Source organism: Rhinatrema bivittatum, chromosome 2, assembly GCF_901001135.1.
Source record: "Rhinatrema bivittatum chromosome 2, aRhiBiv1.1, whole genome shotgun sequence".
Classification (NCBI taxonomy): domain Eukaryota; kingdom Metazoa; phylum Chordata; class Amphibia; order Gymnophiona; family Rhinatrematidae; genus Rhinatrema; species Rhinatrema bivittatum.
The window spans coordinates 796,687,429-796,710,035 of NC_042616.1; the positions used below are offsets into that span (position 1 = coordinate 796,687,429).

At 49.6% G+C, this 22,607-nt stretch overlaps 1 protein-coding gene across 6 annotated transcripts in view; it reads right to left on the reverse strand.

Annotated features, from left to right (window-relative positions):
- Nucleotides 1-14,920, reverse strand: part of PTP4A3 (protein tyrosine phosphatase 4A3) — a 149,720-nt gene extending 134,800 nt beyond the window's left edge. For 2 of the 6 annotated variants that reach the window (XR_003854951.1, XM_029592121.1), the window contains exon 1: nucleotides 14,034-14,172. Coding sequence is in view for 1 of the 6 variants with exons in the window: in XM_029592124.1 (XP_029447984.1) it covers nucleotides 14,034-14,066 (33 nt within the window). In the remaining 5 variants the exon portion in view is untranslated. Of the gene's footprint in view, nucleotides 1-12,907; nucleotides 12,927-14,033; nucleotides 14,177-14,818 lie in introns of those variants that run through there. The other 4 variants (XM_029592122.1, XM_029592123.1, XM_029592125.1 and 1 more) reach the window with 4 other exon arrangements.
- Between the last annotated feature and the right edge of the window lie 7,687 nt (nucleotides 14,921-22,607).

The window sequence follows — 22,607 nt, forward strand, 5'->3', positions numbered from 1 at the left end:
CTCACTCCCCCACCCCTCCCCAATCCCTTCCCCCCACCCAACCTCACCCTTTCCTTCTCCCTCTGGACATACCAGGCTAATAACTGCCTAGGATAAACCTATGTTTTGTATCTTACAGTTTTTGTTGATTTATATATTTATCTCTCTCTAATTGTTTCTTAGTTTAAACTCTGTACTGTCTTCCATTGCCCAGGTTTTATGCTCCCTGTTTAATGTAACTTTACTTTCTACCTTGATGTTAATTGGTTTCCCCTCAGTTACATGGTGTACCGGTACGATAAGACCTAGTCTTGAGCATCGGTATAGGAAAAGTAATTAAATAAATAAAATAAATAAATCTAGTTCAGCTATCTGTGGACACACCGATCCCCCCTTGGGCAACAGTTCGAACCTGCTTACCCAGGAGGGGGGGGGGGGGGTCTCTGCTCCACCCCCTTCACTCATCCCTGCATCTCACCGCGTGGAGATTTAGAGGGTGGCACTCCACCACTTGAACCTGTCCCTGCAGCTTCAAGACATTCTGGACTCCTACAGGAAACCCTCCACCCAGGCAGAATTACCAGAGGAAGTGGATCCAGTACTCTACCTGGGGCTCAGAAAACAGAACGGACCCCTTCGCCTGCTCTCTCAAGAAACTGCTGGAATACCTCCATCTTCTCTATCGGAAGGGGTTGGCCACAGCGTCGGTCAGGATCCATCTCGGTGCCATAGCAGCCAACCATTGCCTTCACAATGAGGTCCCCCATCTCCTGGTTTATGAAGGGTGCTCTATGCCTGTGGCCTCCGGTCCGAAAATCTCCAGTCCCATGGGACTTAAACTTAGTCATGGAGCAACTAATCCTACCACCCTTTGAGCCTCGGGTCACTTGTCACCAGAAGTTTCCCTCTACTGGAAGGTGCTATTCCTAGTCGCCCTCACCTCAGCGAGGCACGTCATTGAGTTACAAGCACTAGTACATTACTCGCCTTACCTAGAATTCTACCTTGATAAGGTAACGCTGCGTCCACATTCGGCATTCCTTCCCAAGGTGGATTCAGCCTTTCACCTCAACCAGACCATAGCCCTTCAGACCTTTTATCGAAAGCCACACCATAACGATGGCGAATGGAGACTCCATACATTGGACTGCAAACGTGCACTCGCTTATTATAGACGTCGGAATCACTCTATGCACAGAGCATCCCAGCTTTTCATCTCATTCAACCTGAATGTCCCGGGACTTCCAGTTTCCAAGAGAACCCTTTCATCCTGGATCTCCAACTGCATACAGTTCTGCTATCAGAAACGTTCAGAAGCCTTAGCAACCTCCCCTAAGGCTCACCAAGTCCGCGCTATGGCAGCTTCCATTGCACACCTTCATAAGGTACCCATTCTGGACACTTGCAGGACTGCCACCTAGTCTTCGCTACATACTTTCACAGCCCACTACTGCCTGGATAAGCAAACCCGTGGCTGACGTGGACATGGGTAGAACGATCCTCAAAATCGGGCACTTCTTGAACACCCAAGAACTAACAGACAAGAACTGTCCGCCTCATTCTCTACTGTCTTGAGCGCCCTATCTGACCTCACTGTCAGGACATACTCAGAGACTTTCTGTGCTCAACACATCAGCTGGGGACTCCCAGACAGCATGGCTAATTCATGCTGCTTATCTACGGGGAAAAGAGCAAGTTTGCTTACCATAAATGGTGTTTTCCATAGATAGCAGATGAATTACCATGCTGACCTTCCCGCCTCCCCGGACAGCAGTTGTTCTACTTCCATCTTGCTTTGAAACTGACTGAGGAGGATCAGAGCTGCGCGGGAACATACACACAGGCGCACTACTAAAAACTCTATTATCTATGAGAGCTCCGCCACCTGGCCGTCCGGAGAGACGTCCCGGACAGCATGGCTAATTCATCCTTCTATCTATGGAAAACACAGTTTACGGTAAAGCAAACTTACTCTTCCATAGCCCTTCAGATTCTGGAGGGGACGTGGCGAGCAGGGAGCAAGTGACACAGCAAAAGAGGTTGAGGAGACGAGGTTCCAACTTGCAGGAGTTTGGGTTCTTTGAGAAAACGCCCACGGCTTGCGATCCATGTAGAAATGCCCAGAGGACCAAGATGAGACCCCCAAAACGGAGGCCATGCAACTTCTGGAAAGTCAAGGCAACCCTGCCCGGGTCCAGAGCTACACTGAAAGACCCTTGGAGACCAGAAAGGGGCCCCAGGATCACACTCGTCCTCGGCAGAAGAAAAACAGGGGCGAAGGAAAGAAAACAAAGAGAGAGACAGGCAGACGCAGCTCACTCTCTCCCTCCAGGGAGCAATTAGAGCCATCTCCTTCCCAGCTCTGCAGCAAAACATTTGACGGAGAGCATTGCGTGCGAGGCGTCACCCTAGGTTTCGGCCCTGCTTTCCTGCAAGGCTCTCAGTCTCTTTTACAGTCAGTCGGTCGGTCTGAAAACGCAGAATACTGCTATCCTGGTAGAAAGGGGAGTGCGTGACCCCCATCCCCATCCCCCAGGACGGTGTCAGTCAGTAGCAAATCCGCGGATGATGTTTCTTAGTTACTGCTGCTACCTATGACTTCCCCCGTTTATAGGTTTGGGGGGGGGGGGGGGGCTACGGCCAGGAGCGGAGGAAAGTCCTATTTGTAGTAACATTATTTGGGTGGGAAGGTGAAGTCCCTTCTGCTATTACACGACAGGCTTTGGCCCGTTTCTTAGCTTGGCTGCCTTCCCTGCGTCTTCCTATTTAGGGTGGGGTTAAGCACCACACCCAAGGCTGACTCCACCCATTTCCTAAAAGCCTCCCCTCCCCCCCCCCAAAAAAAATAAGTGTTCCAGCTTACCTCATTCATTTAAATCATAGCCCCGAGACAGTGGCTGAATTAGATTTAGGGGGGGGCACGAGGTACTTTTATAAAGACCCAGCAAGAAGCTTGCAATTCCACCAATGCCCGGTAAACCAGATGCAAAGGTGGTGATGGGGGGGGTAGAGTCCAAGACCACCACCATCGACAGAGCTCTTTAGAAAGAAGGAGATCTCCAACCGAAAAGCATCACTCGGTGAACTTCTGTCATCAGGACTGCAAGAGTTTGCTGAGCTGCCTCTTAAAGAAAAGAGGAAGAGGGCATAGCTGGCGGGCAAAGGATTTCAGAAGAAGAAGAGAAGCGGGGTCACTCCGGCAGCATACAGGAGCAGGCTGAAGCCGGAGATTATCTAGAGAAAAAAAATCGGAGGGCAAAAGCCACAGCTGGCGCCACGCACCGCGCCCACCTGTGGATGCTCCCCAGGAGGCCCTGGGAGGGACTGCGGATACTTCATTTTTGGCGACAAGACGACGTGTGACTAAAGAGACCAAATGCATGCTTTCGTATCCGCAATATGCCAAAAAAAAAAAAAATGTTCCATTTAGTCACTCACGAGCGTGGGATAAAACATGAAGAAAGCCAGACAAATTCAATAGAGAGAGCACTTCCTGGTTTGGGTACAGCCTAGGCCGGGCCTGGTGTTTCCCCCTCTGTCCTGGCGAACTGCTTTCCCCAATTATCGGCCCCAGTTTATCCGCGCGCCCTTAGACCAATTTGCTCTGGCGCCGGCCACCCTCGACCTTCTTTCACTGGAACGCCAAGACCTCCGTGTCTATCCCAGTCGCTATTTTGATCCCACAGCCCTTTCGGTAAGGCAGGATTTCCTCACCTCCCCCCTCTTCCAAAAAACATGGCACCTTCTCCTCGAGCTTGGCTCTCAACAGAAAATGCCACCTTCCTGAACTTTCACAGAAACCTTCCCGATATCTGAGGGTTTCCTGCAAACCTCCCCTTCTTGTACAGCATGTAACTTTTTTTTGAGTTCCTCTAATCTCTCTAGGAAGGGACCATGTTGCAGGCCCTTTCCCCGAACTGCGCCACACGGGGCGCAACGGGAAAAGACACTGCAGGTGTTTCGCCCTTGCAGTGACATCAGAAACCAGGCCTTCCCCCCGCTACCCCATTATATACGGAAAGGACAGAGTGCACTTTCCAAAAATCACAGCCTTCCATGTTGATGGACTGCAGCATCCATTTACGCTCTCACCTTTAAACACAGAAAAAAAAGAGGCTGGCCTCCTTTAAACATATCCTTTTGAAGTGATTTTTCACTAATATGCCCATGAACAATGCATCCAACTGGAGCCTCAAAAACAAAAAAACCTGGCGAGAGTGAACTTCGGGGCTTCCATAAACTGCTGGTTCTCTAATAAGGAGGAAAAAAAAAAAAGGTGAGGAAGGGGCTGCAGAAGCCTGGAGAATGGGTGGTAAAGTCATGCATGGTGGGTGGCTCACCCGGGAAACCGAGGCGTCCCAAGCAAGAGAGCCAAGAAAGAAGCTGGTTGATGTCACACGACCTCCAATGTCAATTACCAGCCGGGGCTGCAGGTGAACATCTGTTTTGTTGCACATCTGCATCGTTAACGATATTTTTAACCATTAAAGAGCAGGGTTTGCCTGGTGGCTCTGCGAGGACGGTCCCCAGTTCAGTCCCGTCCCTCCCCCCCCGAGGCGGGTCTTCTATACCCCCAGGACAGATGGAGGCAAAGTTCACAGCCCCCCCTGTCTCAGGGATGGGGGAGGGGCACGTTCATTGCTCAACGATGACATCTAGTAGGTGAATACAGAGTTCTGGACAGAGCTCTGGTACATGCCTCCTCCCCTCCTCCGCTGCTTCCATCAGCCGAGGGCGGGCTGCTGCAAGGACCGGACTAAAGGGAGCCAGAAGGGGGGGGGGGGGGATCTGAATCTTTAGCAGGCCGATGCAATACCGTGCACTCGGGCTAGCGCACAGGCCAACCGCGGCTGGACGTGCTGCCACAACCCCCTTAATGCAATAATGGGGGATTAGCGTGTCAAAACGCGTGCCCAAATCGGCACATAGCTAATAGCGCTCACCACACGTAAACGCCGTGTTGCTCAGGCTATTAGCTATTCCGCCCTTATAAAAATAAATAAATAAATAAATAAACGTGCGCCCCACGCGCGCATTCTCACTCAGAAATTAAAAACGCCAGCCCCGGAGGCGACGTTAAGTCTTGAGGAGCCCCACAAACGTTAACAGAAAAAGCAGAAAATGCCGTAGTTCCGTGGTGATATTAAGTTGGAAGAACCGAAAAAAGGAGTAATGTAAAAATTTTAAAAATAAATAAATAAATAAATCTCGCCGGCAGTCAGGTTAGGAAAACGGACGCGCTCAATTAACGAGCGTCCGTTTTCCTAACCCGTGCGCGCAGCAGCTTCTCCAGGGCGCGCTATCCCTGGGCGGCGCTAGGGGACACACAATTTCCCCCTAGCGCCTCCTTTTTTTTTTTTTTTTTTTACGCGGCGGCTCGTTTGCCTACTGCATCGTGCGCCCAGGAGAGGCGGACGGACGCGCGTTAGGAAAGCGAGTGCTCGATTACGAGTGCCCGTGTTTCGCACGCAACTGCTGCAAAGGCTCCTAAGCAGCCGCCCCGTTTCCGATGAAGCAGGAGGAAACTGCTAGGTTAGAAAACAAAATAAAAAGCAGTTCAGGAACTACACGCCCAGCTCCCATTTTGAACCACTTTTAGTATCGCTCGCATATAAATTTAGTAAGTTGGAAAGCGCATGCTAGAAGCACGACACAAAAGAAGTGAAAGCCGACAAGGGGGACGGAGACTAAACGTTTGTCAGGCTATTGTAATTTTGCACCAATTCGAACCAAAGTCACAATTCCCCCCACAGTTTTTAAGTTTCAAACCCCGCCAAGGCTGAATTTCAGCCAAATCCCACCACGCGCATGAACGGACGGACAGGCAGACTTAACACTGGCACAGGCATTCGTGCACTAGCAAAACACCCTTAAAACAAATAAGTGCGCACTTGTATAAAAGTATTTTCATTTTCTCCAGCAATGGTGACCTACAATATTCACTGTGCGGGACTGACAGTGAGTGGAAGGAGGCAAAACTCAAGTTACCTAGCACGTCAGGCCCAGTCTCACAGCTCTCTCTAGCTTTCACTGGCTCGGCCTCTCTGTGGAATCTGAATGGAGGAAGTTAAGACATTTTTCATGCACAGATCCTCAGAGGTTTGTGCCTGCAATCAGCCAATTAGCTTCGGTTACTGAAACATCCCACCCCCCAAGTCACAAGACATCACTCACCCACCCAGTACAACAGGCGTCATATCCCAACCTGCCTTTCTTATCCCTGCTCCTCTTCTCAGATTCTCCACCCTCTCGCCCAAAGAACCTTTTCCCTCCACTTCCAAAGATGGGGAGCCCTCACAGACCCTATGTATCAGGAGAAGGGGGGGGGGGGAAAGGTCGCAGCTATTCTTCATGCAGAGCTGACATTTTCCTGTGACAGGAAAATGGAGCCCAGGCAGCTACTTTTCCCAAGGATGCAGGCAGAAATCCGAACTGGATTCTCTTCTCCTCATGGTCAGCTTGCGGCCTATTTCTAGAATAACCTAATGACAAGCCCCGGGGTCTGTAGCTCTCCCCAGCTAAAACACTTACTCGTGGCTTGTCACAACAAAAAAAAATCAAGAAGCCTATTTTTACTGCAGGTCTCCTGCTCCCCAGGTCAGCTAGGGCTGGGGAGGCCGTGGAGGTAGCGCCCAACGCAGGGCCTTCCCAAACCTGTCCTGGGGGGACCTCGCGGCCAGTCAGATCGTTAGGGTATCCACAAGGAACACGCAGGAGAGAAATCTGCACACCCTGAGGTCCCCGGGACAGGTTTGGGAAGGCCCTGGTCCAGATGCTTCCCGGCGAGGGAGGGAAGGGAGGCCGTCATCACGCGAGACAGATTTAAGACCCACGAGGGAGTGGGTCTTAAATCTGAACACTTAAAAAACTTGCACAATTTGGGGGGGGGGGGGGGGGGGGAAGGCAAAATGCTCAAGGTTGGCCTTTCATGGGCAGTTCCCAGCACAGATGTTTAAATCTGAAGCGCAGTACACAGTATCGCTTTAAAACAAAAAAAGTTAAGCGATCAAACGTGCGGCGGATAAGGGACTCTAGTTTGTACTGCTCTGAGCCAACTGGATATGAATTAGAATGGCGGGAAAAGGAGGGCCAGGATTCAGTGTGGTGCGAGTGTGTGGGTGGGGCGGCTGTCTAAGAACCAAGAAGAACGGCAAGATACTGCCGCAGAGCCTCAGCCACCAGGGTGCGCGAAGGCAGGTCCACGCAGACAGACCCTGTACCCAGAAAAAGATTAAGGAGTTTATAAAGTGCTCATAGCTCAAAATTGCAGCCTGCGAGTGGCAAGGAACACCCAGTAACACGTTTACAGCCAAGGTACAGAGAAGGGCGACCAAAATGAGAAAAGGGATGGAGGGCTGCCCTATGAGGAAAGGCTGAAGAGGTTAGGGCTGTTCAGCTTGGAGAAGAGACAGCTGAGGGGGGGATGTGATAGAGGTCTATAACGGGTAAATGTGAATCGGTTATTTATGCTCTCAGACAATACAAGGACTAGGGGGCACTCCATGAAGTTAGGAAGTAGCACATTTAAAACTAATCAGAGAAAATGCTCTATCATTCAATGCACAATTAAGTTCTGGAATTTGTTGCCAGAGGATGTGGTTAGTGCAGTTAGTGTAGCTGGGTTTAAAAAAAGGTTTGGTTAAGTTCTTGGAGGAGAAGTCCATAAACTGCTATTACTCAAGTTGTCTTAGAGAATAGCCACTGTTATTACTGGCATCAGTAGCATGGGATCTTCTTAGTGTTTGGGTACTTGCCAGGTACTTGAGTTGGGCTTGATGGACCCTTGGTCTGACCCAGCATGGCAACTTATGTTCTTAAGTCATATTCAAAGTTTTTAAGGCGTTCCCCCTGCAATTCTCCTAAACATTATTTGGGGGGTGAGGAAAAGGGAAGAGTGGTGGAACAGTCACAAACTACCTCCTATGGAATGGGATCCAATTGGTTCATGCACTATGTGACATCACAACCAGTAGGGTAGGATGAGATACAGAGCAGATTCCCTCGCTCTCACTGTATCTCTCTTACTAACATGGCTCCCCCACTCCAAGGGTCGGGGGAAAACCATCATTTTTACAGCCCTGCCCTGGAGGCACAGCAGGTTTTCAGGATATCTGTAATGAGTATGTATGAGAAATCTGCATAGACTGGAGACCCATGCATATACATTGTGACTCAACAGAAAAATCACTCAGGCCAATGCAATAATCTGTGCGTTAAAACTGTGTAGTGAAATCCAATGCACAGATTAACTTTTTTTTTTTTTTTTTTTAAACTCCCAATACAGCAAATGAATACTATCCTAATGCATCAGAAAGTGAAAAAAAAAGGGGGGGCAAGCTGTCCAGGAGAGAACCGCAGAACAAGCTAAAAAAAAAAAATTGCAAGGGTGCCAGAGACAGAGATAGGGCACTGTGGAGGCTGCTGCAAGGCAATTAGTATGGACACACACACAATAAAATTTAAAACAAAAACACAGCAACCGGAAGTCATTGCATGCTCTCATGCCACTTTTGACTCCCGCTGGAAAAACTTTACTCTGCCTCTGACCAGGAGTAAAGTTTCCGGCACTAGGAAAACCCGGAAGGTACTGCTCGGTGCCCTCATTAGCCTGGAGTTTCCATGCCAGGGTGCTACGCAAGACTCGCAGTTCAAAATGCACATTTTGTGAACGTAAAACTTCCTTCTTGCACGAGCAGTAAGGTTTACCTGCCCAAAACGTGCTCTCAAGTGCAGATAAAACCGTGCCTTCGACCTAAACACGGTTAGGTGTGCCTCGGCTGGGGAAACACACCAACCTACATCACAATGTATGGGCTTTCAGGCCGATACTGTAAAGCGGGCTCAGCTGAGCACACTTCTTAACTCGGTTTGGATGCGCATCCACAACCCCGTATACAATAAGGGGTTTAGCACGTCCACAACGTGAGTCCAAACCCACCCCTCCTGATGAGCGCTATTAGTCATTCGCCTGGGATACAGAAAAAAAAAAAAAAAAAGTGTGCAGCCGATCCGCACATTTTACCCTCAGAAATTAGCGCCTGCCCTGAAATGAATGCCTGCCCTTGAGCAGCCCAAAAAAAGTATACAGAAAAGCAGAAAATACTGCTTTTCTGTACATCCTCAGACTTAATATCGTAATTACATTAAGTTGGAGGAACGAAAAGGTAAAAATAAGAGATTTAAAAAAAAAAATTTTTTTTAATGCGCCAGCAGGTCAGATTAGGAAAACGGACGCTCAATTTTACGAGCATCCATTTTCCTAACCCGTGTGGCTGTGCACCGGTTAAGAAAAAAAATGGACGCTCAGCCCCTCTCTCCTGGGGGCGCGATACAGAATGCAAATGAGGAGTCTGCGCTTAAAGGCGGCGCTAGGGCAATCATTTTCCCAAACCCGCTGACAGCCACCTCTCCTGGGCAGAGGCGGCGCTAGGGGCGCGCAATTGTCCCCAGCGCCTCCTTTAAACGCAAACCCCTCATTTGCATTCTGTATCGCACCCCCAAGAGAGAGGGGGCTGAGCGTGCGTTCAGAGAGTGGGCGCCGAAAATGGACGCGGTTTTTTTTTTTTTAAGCGCTACCGTATTGGCCTGTTTGACCTGGTTTGCGCCCGTGGTGATCAGCCCCCAGCAGAGTCACAGATCACTACATGGCTTGGGGGGGGAGGGAACACCTCTGGGAGCACCAGGGAAGCTCGTGCGTCTGAGGATGCGCCAGCCCATAGGGAGGTCGAAAGGAGGCAGCGTTTGTAACCATTTGCGAGGACAAATCCTTCACCAGGCAGCATGCAACACAGATTCCCACCTGCGTTACTCCACTTGTAAACTGCTCTACCACAAGGTGCAACTTTGAGCTACTTTTCCTCTGACCTGCACTTTCTGAAAATACTGAAGCTTGAAAGACCTCTGTGCTAAAAAAAAAAAATAACTTTTTCTTGTGATCTTCCCTAATAGTCGAGTCTTAAACCTGAAAGCAGTCTCTGAATGAAAAATATTTTTTTTTTCTTTTTAGGTTTCTGGGTCAGCTACCAGCTCACTCACTACATTAATTTTGTCAGCAACCGATAACTGTTTTGTGCAATCTCTCACGACATGAAGCGCAAAGGAGAAAACTTTTTCATCACAGGAAGAAAAGGTGGCTGCATGGAACGGGCCCCCCAGGGGAGGTGGAGAAAGACAAGGACGAAACTAACAGAATTCAGGAAAACCTGGGATAAGCAAGGAGGATTCTTCACTGCAAAAGAGGAAGTTAGAGATCAGCTGGGACCATTGGCATCGCAAAAGGAAACAGATGGGAGAGGCCTCATCTGCTATTGCATTCTCCGTTGCTTACTGGTAATAAACACTCATCGAAGAACTCCAATTAAAATAAACTGAAGTAAAGGCGGAACGGTCAGATCTAGGTACGAACGCTTCCGCGTGCGGCCGAGCCCTCAAGGCTTTCGGTTGGTTTCCCTCTGCAGCGCCGTATTCCTAAAACAGACACCCACGATGCAGATCCAGAAGCACTTTTTGGAGCTCGGCCCATTTCACGGCATCTGCCGAGGTTTTGTTTGCCAATTTGTTTGGGCTTTCAAAAACGCACACATGGGCTGGCGAGTTGCTTTTGACTGGTGAAGACAATACACCCTTGCTCAGCTGAGAGGACCAAGCGAGTGGCAGGGCTGGCCCAGAACACCCCCCCCTTTGCTGATGAGCAAATATAGGGTGGCAGACATGGAAATGGAAAAACATTTCGATTGGGGCTTGGCGGGGTAGTGGAAGAGTCTTTGTCTCCAAGTGACCAGGGGGGGAGGGGGGGGTTAGAGGTAGGTGCATCTTTGGCCCCAACTGGGGTAAGGGAGAGAGACAGCAAGTGGGATGCAGGGAGGAGCTAGAGGACTGCAGCAGGGGTGGGGAACAGAACAGGAGGGCAAGGGGAAAAGAAGCCTGAGAGGGCTGAGGGAAGAGAGAGAGAGAGGAGAGTGAGAGAATGATGGGGGAGAAAGGAGAATTGAGGAGTTGGGGGAAGACAAGATAATGAGAGGGTTGCAGAATGGGCAGGGAGGGGACTGGAGGAGGAGAGAGGCAGAGATTTCATTTCTCTACCAGACACACAGTGCTGGGCAGATGACATTAAAAGAGAGTCCCTGCCCCGTGGGGCTTACAAGCAGAGGTGACAAGCAAGAGTGGGTGGGAAGTGCACTTAGCATTTACAAGCTGCCTGAAAAGGCTGAGTTTTTAAACTCGCTTTGAATACGGCCATGGAGAGAGCGCTCGATGCACAGACTCCAGTCTGTTCCATGCATAGGGCACAGCGAGGCAGAAAGTGCAGAGTCGGGAGGAGAAGGGCAGAGATAAGCGCGACTTGCCCGCTGAACAGGGTAGGGAGGCAACGAGGAGCTGCAGGGCGAACGCACCGATAGGCGAGGAGGAGAAACCTGAACCGTGGGCAGAAAAGGAGCCAGCCTGAGGCGTCTGCAGGAGAGGAGTCGCACGGTCCAAGGGAGGTCCGTGAAAGCGAAGCCGAGCAACACTCGTGGACGCGATGAGAGGGGATGAGCGTTTTGGCAGCGCGGGCAGGAAGGAAGGGACGGATTTTAGCGACGTTAGAAAGGAAGCAGAGAGACTTCAAAGATGATCTCAAGCTTACGGGCTGAGAGTGCAATCCACAGAGCCCAAACAAAAAAAAAAAAAAAAAAGAGGGAAGAAGGTGGTGGTGGGCTGAGGAAACGAGAAGTCCTGTCCAGGTTAAGCAGGCGGCAATGTGGAGCGGGCTGAAATTTGGAAGTGGATTTGTGCTGACGTTCCTGCACGGAGAGTAAGAGGGTCCCCAGGGAAGATCTTACAGCCTACGCTGGCCACTCTCTCCACCCCAAGCCTAATTACTGGTATAGGACAAGTGCATTTTGTCCTTGGCCATTAATTCTGGAAGGACTTTCTAAATCCGGGCTGCAGAGCCGACAGGAATGGCTCTCGGTAAAGCAGGAGCAGTGGATGCTATTTTTACGCGCTGGGTGCTAAGGCATTACATTTATCCAGAGGGAATTAAAACGGGGCAATGAAAGCGCCCGGGGAGTGCAGACCCGCCGCCCTTTCTCCACTTCTGTGGAAACAAACAAGATAAAAGCCCACCCTCTGATTCCCAACCTCCCGCCGGAGATCGGGCTGTGCAAAGAGGACCTGATCCCAAAGAAGCCAAGAGCCTTTCGGATTTCTACGTTGCAGGCCGGTTTTACTGAGCTGGGGGGTGCTGACCAACTCAGCTGACTCAGAAGAAATACTAATAAAACAGACTGACAAGAGCAGCACCGGGGAGCGGGAGCAGCTGAGCAGCGCCTGGGAGAGAGCTACGATCCACCCACGCAGAAAGCGATCACCAGGCTCCGGCCGCACGGTAACGGCACATTGCAAAAGCAAACAGCAAATCAGTAACGATGCACTACAAAACCGAATAAAAATCAGTAATAATGCACTACAAAACAAAAACTGGCATGGCCAAGCCTGAAGGAAATAAAAAAAAAAAAAAACAGACTCAAAAAGAAAATCTATCTAGAAACAGAATCCACATAGTGGCATTTAGAAAAGCTGGGGGAACGCAGATCCCCTTACAAAATTGTTTTTCCAGTTATTAACACCCCCCCCCCCCCAGCCACCTGTCTCCTGTCCACACCAAACAGGGGCTGCGGCCCGGAAGCGGGGCTCCTCCTCCTGCCCTTCCCCCTTCCACCGCCTGCAATCGCAGTGTCCCTCCACCCTGGGGTTACAGTCCCGGCCTCGCAAGGCTGCCCTGCCCTCCCCTCAGAAATGAAGCACCGGGGGGGGGGGGGGGGGGGGCAGCTTCTCCGCAGCGGCTCGCATGGGGACTCCAGGCAGGCACCCCCCCCCCCCCCCGGGAGGGTTTACAGATCTAGACTGCCGAGTTTCTCCTTAAAGAAGAGCGCGTCCGTCCTACCCGAGAGGGCTCGCGAGTCAGCAGCAGCAGATGCGGTCAGGGCTTCTCTCTAGTCCGCCGGCTCCACGGGCTCTGCGCCTCGCTCGGTGCAGCCGAGCGCAAGCCGGTACCCGCGCTCTGGGAGCTGTCGGAGGATCCAGCTCCTCCCCCCCCCCCCCGGCAAAGCACTTCCGCTCCCCGAGGTGTCTAAAGGGCAGGAAACTCGCTCCTTGTTCCGCGATCTGCTCCCCCCCCACCCCCACATCCTCTCCAGGACAGGAAAATCTTTCCTTGCGCCAGCTCAACAGTTCCGCCGCTGCTCTGCCATGTGGCCAAATACGGTCTGCACTTCACATTGCCTAGGAAACTGGAAGACGGCTTTTATTAACTCAGCCACAGGGATGCGAAGCAAAGGCGTCTCTGAGAAAGCACAAAAAAAAAAAAAAGCACCACCTTTGACAAATCCGTTCCCTCATCACGTTGCACGCATACAAAAGAAAAGAAAACGCCGTCAGCTTTCATCCTCCAAAATCCTTCCTGAAGCATTACAAAAAAAAAAAATCAGGTCAGCCCTATGCTAAAAATAAACAGCGCCGGCATTTCCACCAGCGCGACGTCGCACCAGCCACACCAAGCGAGGGCTTGTATTCAAAGCCATGCACTGCCCCTGTAAACCGCTCTCTCCGAAAGCACGAAGGCAGGAGAAAAAAGCCGACCCGGGGGGAGGACCCCATCGCAAGCCCCTGCGATCATAGAAACATAGAAATGACGGCAGAAGAAGACCAAACGGCCCATCCAGTCTGCCCAGCAAGCTTCACACATTTTTTCTCTCATACTTATCATTTTCTCTTAACTCTTGGTTCTATTTACCTTCCTCCCCCACCATTGAAATATCTAGCTTGATTAGTTAGGGGTAGTAACCACCGCAATAAGCAAGCTACAGCCTCATGTTATACAGTCCTTATTGGTTGTTTTTCTTCTCCCCTGCTGTTGAAGCAGGGAGCTATGCTGGAAATGCGTGATGTATCAGTCTTCTCCCCTGCCGGGAGATCAACCGAGAGATGAAACAAAAATTAAATATATTACAAATCCAATAAAATGAAAGTGGAGGGGGGGGGGGTGGGGACCTCCACGCGCGTGTACTCACCCCGGCGGCGCCTCCACGCGCGCGCAGCCTCATCTGTGCGCTCCCGACCTCCGGCGGAGAGTGAGACCCGGCGGAGAGGGGGCGGGCTCTCTATTCCAGGGATATCCCCCCTCCTCCTCCCACGGATTCAAACGTCAAACACGTTTCTTCCTTCCTTCCTGCCCAGGAGGAGGAGGAGGCTGCCCGCCGGGGCTTCCCAGCTGAGGGCGGGAGGGGGGGGGAGCCGGAAGCGGAGGAGCCCGGCCCGCAGCAATAACGCAGGGCCAGGCCCTTCCCCCAAGCACGCTCCGAAGACAATGGAGGCTCTGCGAGCCGGGGTAACTTGACGTTCTTTGCCGCACAGTGACTTAGGTCCAGCGCCGGATTTGGGATTTGCCGCCCCTGAGGCCGTGGCTTGGGAGGGCTCGGCACGCTCTCTTTTGAATGCACGCTTTTTTTTTTTTTATTTTAGCAGCCGTGGTATGTGGCAGGCAGCGTTTGCTTTCTCACGGTTTCTTGGTCTCACTGTTCCCCCAGGCAAGAGGCGTTTTACTTTTGGCTGTTGCAGCCCTGGGGGTTGCTGGCTCAGTGCAGGCGACGGCGGCTGCCCCGCAGCGCACCGTGCTCGGGCACAACCAGATACCCCCGGCCGTACCGGGGCACAGCTGAGCCTTCCAGCCGCCTCAGGGGGATAGTCCCCCCCCCTCCCTGGAGGGCCAGGCTCCCCTGCCGCTTGCACTGAGAGTTCCCCCGTCTCTGAATGCGCGATAAGCTAACGCTGCAGGAAGGTCCGCGATCACACTTACAGTTTCATGTCTTTCTCCGCGGGTCCCCCTGAAATGCCCCGACGTCCACGCCTTTCCAGCAGGCCCGGCTCTCCTCCCATTGGCTGTCACTCCTGTCCTGCGTCTGCGCCCACCCCCAGGCAGGGAGCTGGGGGGGGGGCTTGCTCTGGGGGTGGAGCGGCGGCGGCTGGCGAATGGCAGGGACCCGCGTGCTCCTGCCCGGATTTACACTTCCACCAAACGTAAAGTCATTGCATTTGAATCCCACCAGAGGGAGGGAAAACAACAACAACAACAAAGCACACCTACGGGAGAGGTCTTGAAACTCAGCGCTTGTGCTCTCTCTCTCATCGACTTCGGGCCAGATGTAGTAAAGGCTTTTCTCGATTCTGTGATTAGGCAGAAAATACTTCCTCCATCTGGCTCTTATCTCCTCCTGTGGCCCCAGTGCACCCCAGCCTAAGGCATTCTCAGGCTGCTGCAGAAACCTGAGCCTTAAAACTGTGCACTGTAATTGAGCGCAAAGTTTCTAACACAGAGGCTAATTGATTTTTAAAACCCTGGATGATGCAGTAAGCTAATGGTTTGCTAATCAGGGCCGCTGCAAGGGTATTGGGAGCCCTAGGCGACTCTTGCGCTGTCGCCCCCTCCCCCTACCTGTTTCGGCGCCGACTGTGAGCTTCTCAGGTTGTCCCCTGTCAGAGTGAAGTCTCCGCCCACTACATTAGGGGGCGCCGAAGAGCAGCCACGTGGTGCCACAAGCGGGGCCTATCCCTCTGGTGGGAAAGGCCCCGCTTGCGGCACCACGTGGCTGCTCTTCGGTGCGCCCTAGGCCACCGCCGAAGTTCGCCTAATGGACGCCCCGACCCCGATGCTAATGCATCGGGAGTTAAAACGCGCCCTCACCATGGGCTGAACGCACATTTTGACTCAGGAGGAGGGGGAGGGGCTACCAACGGGAAAATTCAGACATCCTCCGCCACTTAGCCGGATAAATAGTGACAACCCGTGCCAGATAAGTAATGACTTATTTGGCTGGGTGGCGGGGGAGCGAGAAATACTTAATTTTCACCTGCTATGTGCCCCCTACACTCACGCTGGAAACTTTTCACCACTTCTAACCCAGGCGTAAAGCATACAGAATTAAAAAAATAAATAAAAATGCATGTTCCGCCAGCACAGCTTTCCGCGTTGGGAGGACATACTTAAGGCCCTCATTAGCACGGCGTTTCCACGTGAGGGCGCTAAGCTGACTGCACATTTACCAGCGCTCATTTTGTGAGCGGCAGTAAGGTTTAAACTCACGAGCGCGTAGAAGGACGAGCGCTCATTTCGAGCGCCCGTTTTCCTAACCCGTGCCCATCCACCGTTCCTGGCGCGCGATTCGATGCGTTAATGAGCCACCACGCTAAAAGGTACCTGCTAGGGATAAGCTGTGCGTCCCTAGCGCGCCCATGGCATCGGGCGCCCAGGAGATGTGGTTGTGCGTGGGTTAGCGAAATGGACGCTTGTAAACTGAACACCCATTTTCCGACTTTTTTTTTTTTTCCCCCCCTGACGCTGCATTTTGTGGTTCCTCCTACTTAGCACTGCAACTATATTAAGTAGAAGGAACCAAAGAAAAGCGGTATTTTCTGCTTTTTTTTCTGGAGACTCGGGGCTGGCGTTGATTTTTGTGAGTTAAAACGTGCATGTCGGGCGCACAGTAATTTTTTGCTTGTGGGGGGGTAATAGCTAACAGCGCTCATCACGTATAAATGCCACCATACATGCTTGGGCGCGCTGGAATAACTCCCGACGCAATAATGGGATCAGCGCGTCCAAAACACGTGTCCAAACCACAGCATAGCTATTAGCGCTCATCACAAATGTTTTGGTCGCGTTTAAGGGGGGGAGGGAGGGGGGGCCCGCAGGGAGCCGGAAGTGGAGGAGTCCAGCCCCGGGCGACCCTGCCCAACGCAGTGATTCTCTGCGGCCCCCTCTGGCTTGAGGCAATAACGCAAGGGCCAGGCCGCTCGAGCGATTAGAAGAAACTCCCCCCTCAGCCCCCAGCATGTGATATTAACGGCAGATTTTTTGGGGGGTAACTATTTATAGGATTTTTATTTTGTTCATCTCTATTTCTTTTTTTTTGGGTCACTGCTTCCGCCCCCTGCCTGGTACCCCGAAAAATGATCTGAGGGCAGCGGCAGATGTCTGGGATCACGTTCCGAGAGCTGTAATAACTTTAACATTGCCGCACGGTAAAAACAGTCCGAATCCGGGCAGGCTGTGGTGCATGAAGCGTCGACATCGCCACCCTTCTGTTTTTCTTAGTTCAGATGTCAAGCTTCAGCTGACAGGGATGAATTTTATCTTTTAAGAGCCCCCTGGGCATGGCCATAGAGGAATGGAAGGGGGAGGGGGTTTCTCCCCTAACTGTACGCCAGGCTGAAAGGGGCACTTCCTCCTCCTCCTCCGGGTAGGTGGCACCTTTTCACAAGCACAACCTGGCCTGAGTCACCGGGTCGCCCAGAGATCAAGGGCAGGATGGGGGGAGCCTACCGGAATGCCCCTGCCTGGGGCATTTCCCCCTTTCCTTCCCCTTCCCCCTCTCTCCATGCTCCGCATCTGATTTAGGATTTGCCTCCCCTTAAGCCACTGTTGGTGCTTTTGCCCCTTCCCTAATAAAGTCAGGGCAACGGGAGCCAAGGTCTAAGGCACACAGCCCCCTCGGTTTCCTGCGGCAGCTGGGGGTAAATTCTTTGGCAAGAGTTAGAGAATTCTAGAGCAATCATACCTACTCGCACTACTTGATATCTCCTCGGCCTTCGACACTGTAAATCACAACATCCTTCTTACCCGTCTCAAAGAAATTGGAATAACTGGAACCCCCTTTCTCTGGTTTGAATTGTGCCTTACCAATAGGCTATACAAGGTGAGAATTGACGACATCGAATCCAAACCCATTCCCCTCTCCAAGGGGTGTTCCTCAAGGTTCCTCCCTCTCCTCCACCCTATTCAATGTCTACTTGCTGCCACTCTGCCATCTCCTCTCCGACTTAAACCTCTCTCACTTCATTTATGCAGCTGATGTACAAATACTCATCTCCATCACAGACTCATTAACCATTACCAACACTCTTAAAACATGGGAAAATGCCCTGTCATCCATCAATAGCCTCCTCACCAACCTGAACCTGGCCCTCAACTCATCAAAAATGGAACTCATCATCCTCTCACACTCCCACACCTCGATAAGTACCCCCCCATACCATTACTTTCTCACAGCAAGTACGAGACCTCGGTGTCACTATCAACCACCACCTCAACCTTAAAAGGTTTATTGGCCTGACAATGTAAGAATGCTATTTTAAACTTAACACTCTTAAAAAAACGGAGACCTCTCCTCCACTTTAACGACTTCCGCATTGTACTACAAGCTACCATCCTCACTAAAATAGACTAAGGATGTGCATTCATTTTGAACAAATGCGCAATCCGCAACGTATAGGTCACTATTCGTTGCATTCATGGGTCCGCGAAACATATGGCGAGCCCCCACAAATGCAATGTATCATTAACGAATAAAACCCTTACCCTCCTGACCCTCCCCCCCCCCCCCCCCAAGACTTGCCAAAAGTCCCTGGTGGTCCAGCGGGGATCCTGGAGCGATCTCCTGCACTTGTGCCGTCGGCTGCCAGTATTCAAAATGGTATCGATAGCCTTTGCCCTTACTATGTCACAGGGGCTACAGACCTATTGCAATTAATTTTTAACCTATCATTAAAATCAACCATTGTACCTGAAGCTTGGAAGGTGGCCAATGTAACCCCGATACTTAAAAAGGGCTCCAAGAGTAATCTGGGAAACTATAGACAAGTGAGCTTGACTTCAGTGCCGGGAAAAATCTTGGAAACTGTTATAAAGAGTAAAATCACAGAACATTTACATAGACATGATTTAATTGAACACAGCCAGCACGGATTTACCCAAGGGAAGTCTTGCCTCACAAATCTCCTACATTTTTGTGAAGGGGTGAATAAACATATGGACAAAGGTGAATGGCAGAAGTGGTGTATTTGGATTTTCAGAAAGCGTTCGACAAAGTCCCTCATGAGAGGCTTCTAAAAAAAACTTAAACGTCATAGAATAGGAGGCGATGTCCTTTTGTGGATTACAAACTGGTTTAAAGAGAGTAGGATTAAATGGTCTGTTTTCACAGTAGAAAAAGGTAAACAGTGGAGTCCCTCGGGGATCTGTACTTGGACCAGTGCTTTTAAATATATTTATAAATGATCTGGAAAGGGGTAGAATGAGTGAGGTGATCAAATTTGCAGATGACACAAAATTATGCAGAGTAGTTAAATCTCAAGCAGATTGTGATAAACTGCAGGAGGACCTTGTGAGGCTGGAAGATTGGGCATCCTAATGGCAGATTAAATTTAATGTGGACAAGTGCAAGGTGATGCATGTAGGGAATAACCCTTGCTATAGTTACACAATGTTAGGCTCCATATTAGGAGTTACCAACCAGGAAAGAGATCTAGGCGTCATAATAGATAATGCATTGAAATCCTTGGGTTAGTGTACTATGGCAGTCAAAAAAGCAAACAAAACATAAGAAATTGCCATGCTGGGTCAGACCAAGGGTCCATCAAGCCCAGCATCCTGTTTTCAACAGAGGCCAAACCAGGCCACAAGAACCTGGCAATTACCAAACACTAAGAAGATCCCATGCTACTGATGCATTTAATAGCAGTGGCTATTCCCTAAGTCAACTTGATTAATAGCAGTTAATGGACTTCTCCTCCAAGAACTTATCCAAACCTTTTCTGAACCCAGCTACAGTAATTGCACTAACCACATCCTCTGGCAACAAATTCCAGAGCTTTATTGTGCGTTGAGTGAAAAAGAATTTTCTCTGATTAGTCTTAAATGTGCTACTTGCTAACTTCATGGAGTGCCCCCTAGTCCTTCTATTATTCGAAAGTGTAAATAACCGAGTCACATCTACTCGTTCAAGACCTCTCATGATCTTAAAGACCTCTATCATATCCCCCCTCAGCCGTCTCTTCTCCAAGCTGAACAGCCCTAACTTCTTCAGCCTGTCCTCATAGGGGAGCTGTTCCATCCCCTTTAGGAATTAATAGGAAGGGAATGGTGAATAAAATGGTGGATGTCATAATGCCTCTATATCGCTGCATGGTGAGACCATACCTTGAATACTGTGTGCAATTCTGGTCACCGCATCTAAAAAAAAGATATAGTTGCACTGGACAAAGTACAAAGAAGGGTGACCAAAATGATAAAGAGGATGGAATGGCGCCCCATTGAGGTTAGGGCTGTTCAGCTTGGAGAAGGGACAGCTGAGAGAGGATATAATAAAGTTCTACAAAATCATGAAAGGACTTGAACAGGTAAATGTAAATCAGTTATTTACTCTCTCAGACAACAAAGGGTCATGCCATGAAGTTAGCAAGTAGCTCATTTAAAACAAATCACAAATCCGTGCTTTACTGTGCAGTAAAGATTTTATTTTGAATATTACTTTTGGCGTCCTCGCTTTATTTTTGATGACTGCACCAGGGGCCCTAAAGATTAACTTCTCCCCCCCCCCCCCCCCCCCCCCACTAATCTGGGCTTGGACTCAGACCCATGGCACCCTTGAATGGTGTTCTCAAAATAAGACAGGGGCCGGCTACATATTGTTCAGTAGATGTTTTCTGATTCAAGCCCTCATATTTATTTATGAAAGCTTTTCCAGACAACAATCAAACCCAAAATCAATATAATTAACTCAGAACACCCTTCAGGATAATCAACAGTTTTGACAATCCCATCAATGGTACAATCCCTTTTAAACTGGCAGGCTTTCCCAGTTATTCTTCACTGTTAAATTACTATCTCCTTTTCTTCTGTTCCAAGTTGAAATATGTCCCTGTTTTATTGTAACTGCAATTTTCCCTTCTTTTAGCACTTGTTAATGTTTTTTATCACTTTATTGTTGTTCACTCCTTGTTATTTGTAAACCGGCATGATGCGATTCCCTTCGCGAATGCCGGTATAGAAAAGACTCAAATAAATAAATAAATAAATATTTGTGAGAATATGCATATACGTATCAGCTAAGATGAAGTCATATTGGAAGCCCACCAATCATATGCCAATAGATTGTGGTAATGTCGAATCAATATTAACTTTTGGATCCTACGCATATGCATATATATGAAGTCCTGAAGGAAGAAAAAGACTTTGGACCTACAGATTCAGGACTGCATTGCACTGCTTGCTGCCCTTCACTCCTCAGGACCTTACAAAATGCATAATTAAGCTCTGGAATTCATTGCCAGAGGATGTGGTTATGGCAGTTGGTGTGACTGGGTTTGAGAAGGGTTTGGATGAGTTCCTGGAGGAGAAGTCCATAAACTGCTATTAATCAATAGGGAATAGTAGCTTGGGACCTATTTCATGTTTGGGTACTTGCCAGGTACTTATGGCTTGGATTGACCACTGTTGGAAACAGGATGCTGGGCTTGATGGACCCTTGGTCTGACCCAGTATGGCATGTCTTATGTTCTAAGCTCAAGCTAAGCTTCGACACTAGGCTCCCTGCTCAACCCAGTCCTGTTCCATTAATTTGCCAATCTTATCCTTGTCTAAGCCCTGCCAATCCAAGCCAATCTCCACCCTGTTCCTTGCCTCCATAACTTGCTGCTCTGAGATGGTGATGTTAGCTTGTCGTTTGCTTGCCAGAAGTCCAGCTGGCTGCCCTTTGTGCTAAATTACTTTTTTAAGCTGAGAAGTTTACTGGAAATGTATTTGAGATGTGTAAGTTAACTTTGAATTACAACGCTGGAGTTTTATTAACCTTTGTAACAAGAGTGATTTATTCTGCTAATGCAGAAACATAAAACAATGTCTACCCTACATAAAGCCACTATATATTTTCTACTGCTACAATAAAGGTTATCTACCTCTAAAAAGTGTAGTTGTGCTGCTCCCTTTACATGAACTCGTGACACGTTATTTGACTTAAATACGTCAAATGATCTGAAAGTGTAGAATCCTTTGTAGGAAACAGCGCCAGGGTAGGGCAGGGTAAGAGGTGAGAAGGGGGAGAAATGGAGGTGAGGCAGAGAGGTTAAAAGCAGAGGTATGCAGGGGCGAGAGATGGTGAATGTGATGATGATGGATCCTGTTGCAAGGATGGAGGTGTTTCTCCGCAAAGCCTAGAGCCAAGAATGGAGGCAGTCCAGAAAAGGCCCACCAAAATGGTGCAGGGTCTGCACCAAAAGCTTTCTTGATATAGGACTTAAGGACCTTAATATGTATACCCTAGCGGAGAGGAGAGATGGGGGAGGGTGGTATACGAGAGACCTTCAAATACCTCAGAGGCATACATAATGCACAAGAAGCAAACTTTTTTTTCAATGGAAAGAAAAATCATAGAATGGGGAGGCTTATAAGAATTTGACTCAGGAGCAATGTTAAAAAGAAATAAATCTTTTTTTTTTTTTTTTCACAGAAAGGGTGGTGGCTGCCTGGAACGGCCTCCCTGGGCACTGGTGGAGACACAAACAATGAGGCAGACAGAGACGACGATCGCATAGCTCCAATGGCGGAGCCCATCAAAAGCGAATTAGGGACGATCATAAGCTGCAAGGGGAAGCAGAGAAAAAGAATCAGATCTTCACTGTCATAATCATAAGCCCTGTTTTTAATTTCCTCTGACTGTTGATGTTACCATGCTGGAAAATATTCTTTTTTTTTTTTCTCTGAAGTGTAAGATAGCACTGAAAACGTAATTTAATTTTTATACATATATAGT